Source organism: Danio rerio, chromosome 21, assembly GCF_049306965.1.
Source record: "Danio rerio strain Tuebingen ecotype United States chromosome 21, GRCz12tu, whole genome shotgun sequence".
In the NCBI taxonomy this organism is placed as follows: domain Eukaryota; kingdom Metazoa; phylum Chordata; class Actinopteri; order Cypriniformes; family Danionidae; genus Danio; species Danio rerio.
Window position 1 is genome coordinate 3,442,501 of NC_133196.1, and position 2,500 is coordinate 3,445,000.

Genomic DNA, 2,500 nt, shown 5'->3' on the forward strand with positions numbered 1-2,500 from the left:
CAGAACACCCTAATAACCACCTAGCATTGCCTTAGCAACCACTCAGAACATGCTAACAACTGGCTAGCAATGACTTGGCAAACACTCGTAACACCCTAGCAACCACCTAGCAATGCATAAGCAACCACTCAAAACACCCTAGTGACTGCTACCACTTAACAACCTCTCACAACACCTTAGCAACCACCTAGCAATGCCTTACAACTATTCAGAACATCCTAGCAAGGCCTTACCAACCACCTAGCAACCACTCAGAACACCCTAGCGATCGCATAGCAACATCTTAGCAGCAATTTTGAACACCCTAGCTACCTCCTAGCAAAGCCTTAGCAACTATAGCAACTAGGAAACCATCAGAACACCCTAGCAACTGCTTAGCAACCACCTAGCAACCCCCTACAACATCCTAGCAACCTCCTAGCAAAGTGTTAGCAACTACCCAGAACACTCTAGTCGCTGCCTAGCAATGTCTTACAACTACTCAGAACACCCTTGCTAAACCTTAGCAACTGCCTAGCAACCACACAGAACACCATAGCAGTGCCTTAGCAACCACTCAAACACTCAGACTGATGTTGTTTTTTCTGGTTAACATGTTAAGGTTTGCTATGGTTGTTAGCTCAGCTGTTTAACTGTGGTTGATCAGTCTGATTCTGTTGTGTGTTTCAGGTTCATCGGGATGAAGTTTAAGTCTGTGACGTTCATCGACTCCACCTTTCAGAGCTGTTATTTTGAGGATGTGAGCTCCGTCGGCTCCTACTTCAAAAACTGCACCATCATTGAAGCCTTCTTTTATAACACAGGTACAGGAGTGTGTGTGTGTGTGTGTGTTTTTGTGTGCGTGCGTGTGTGTGTGTGTGTGTGTGTGTGTGTGTGTGTGTGTGTGTGTGTGTGCGTGTGTGTGTGTGTGTGTGTGTGCGTGTGTGTGTGTTTGAAAGGTCAGAAATTAATTATCTAACGTAAACTCTGCTCTGATTGGCTGTTGTGGAGTCTCTGCAGTGTGATTGGCTCACAGACAATGCAGTTTTACAGTAATAGAGCATGAAACTCAACTCTTGTTCAATTTTAGCAAAAGCAAAGCGAAAAGTGTGTGTGTAGCGGAGTTGAGCTGTAGAGCGTCACTGACTCATGTAACTCCACACACCTCTGACTTTCAGCTTCAGAGTGATCTGAATTTATATGCGTCTGAAGACAAGCAGATGCATTACATGAAAAACAGAATGAAAGATGAAAGCGGGGGGCAGCAATTATGTAAAGAGGACCTCAAACAGCCACAATAACAATGATTTTACCCACAATCCCTTGAGAAGGGAACATTGTGAGGTTTATGGAGTTTAAAGTTTCAATCAGTGGCATGCATCATGTAAATGCTTTGTGTAGTACACCTAAGCAACTGCTTAGCAACCACTCAGAACACCCTAGCAACCACCTAGCATACCTTAGCAGCTATCTAGAACACCCCAGTAACCTCCTAACAAAGCCTTAGCAACTACTCAGAACACATTAGCTACTGCCATACAATGCCTTAGCAATCACTCAAAACACCCCAGCAACTGCCTAACAATGCCTTACAACTACTCAGAAAACCCCAGCAATGCCTTAGCAACTGCCCATCAACCACTCATAACACCCTAGCAATTGTATAGTAACACCCTAGCAACCTCTATCAAAGCCCTAGCAACTACTCAAAACAGCCTAACAATCTCCTAGCAATGCCTTAGCAACCACTCAGAACACCATAGCAACTACTTAGGAACAACCTAGCAACCATTCAGAACACCCTAATAAATTGCAAAGCAACCTCTTAGCAACCAGAGAACACTCTAGTACCCACCTAACAATGCCTTACAACTACTTGCAACACCCTAGCAACTACCTAGCAACACATTAGCAACCACCTAGAACACCCTAGCAATCACCTAACAATGCCTTACAACTTATTGGAACACCCTAGCAATGTCTTAGCAACTGCCTATCAACCACTCAGAACACCCTAGAAATTGCATAGTCACAACCTAACAACCCCCATATCAAAGCAATTGCATAGTCACAACCTAACAACTCCCGTATCAAAGCCTTAGCAACTACCCAGAAAACCCAAGCAATCTCATAGCAACACCTTAGCAACCACACAGAACACCCTAGTAACCTCCTAGCAAAGCCTTAGCAACTACTCAGAACACGCTAACAACTGCCTAGCAATGCCTTAGCAACCATTCAAAACACCTTAGCAACTGCCTAACAACTGCTTAACAACCACCACTCAAAACACCTTAGCAACCACATAGAACACACTAGAAACCACCTATCAATGCCTTACATCTACTCAGAACACCCTAGCAACACCATAGCAACCACCTAGAACACCTAAGCAACCACCTAACAATGCCTTGCAACTACTCGGAACACCCTAGCAATTGCATAGTAACACCCTAGCAACCCCCTATCAAAGCATTAGCAACTACTATGAACACCCTAGCGACACCTTAGCAACCACCTA

General features: G+C 44.4%; 1 protein-coding gene across 2 annotated transcripts in view; it reads left to right on the forward strand.

Moving 5' to 3' along the window:
* LOC101884074 (synaptic vesicle glycoprotein 2C-like) overlaps positions 1-2,500 on the forward strand; it is a 128,031-nt gene that overhangs the window by 105,578 nt on the left and 19,953 nt on the right. For both annotated transcript variants that reach the window (XM_073935687.1, XM_073935688.1), the window contains exon 10: positions 670-803. In XM_073935687.1, coding sequence (XP_073791788.1) covers positions 670-803 — 134 coding nt within the window. The remainder of the gene's footprint in view (positions 1-669; positions 804-2,500) is intronic.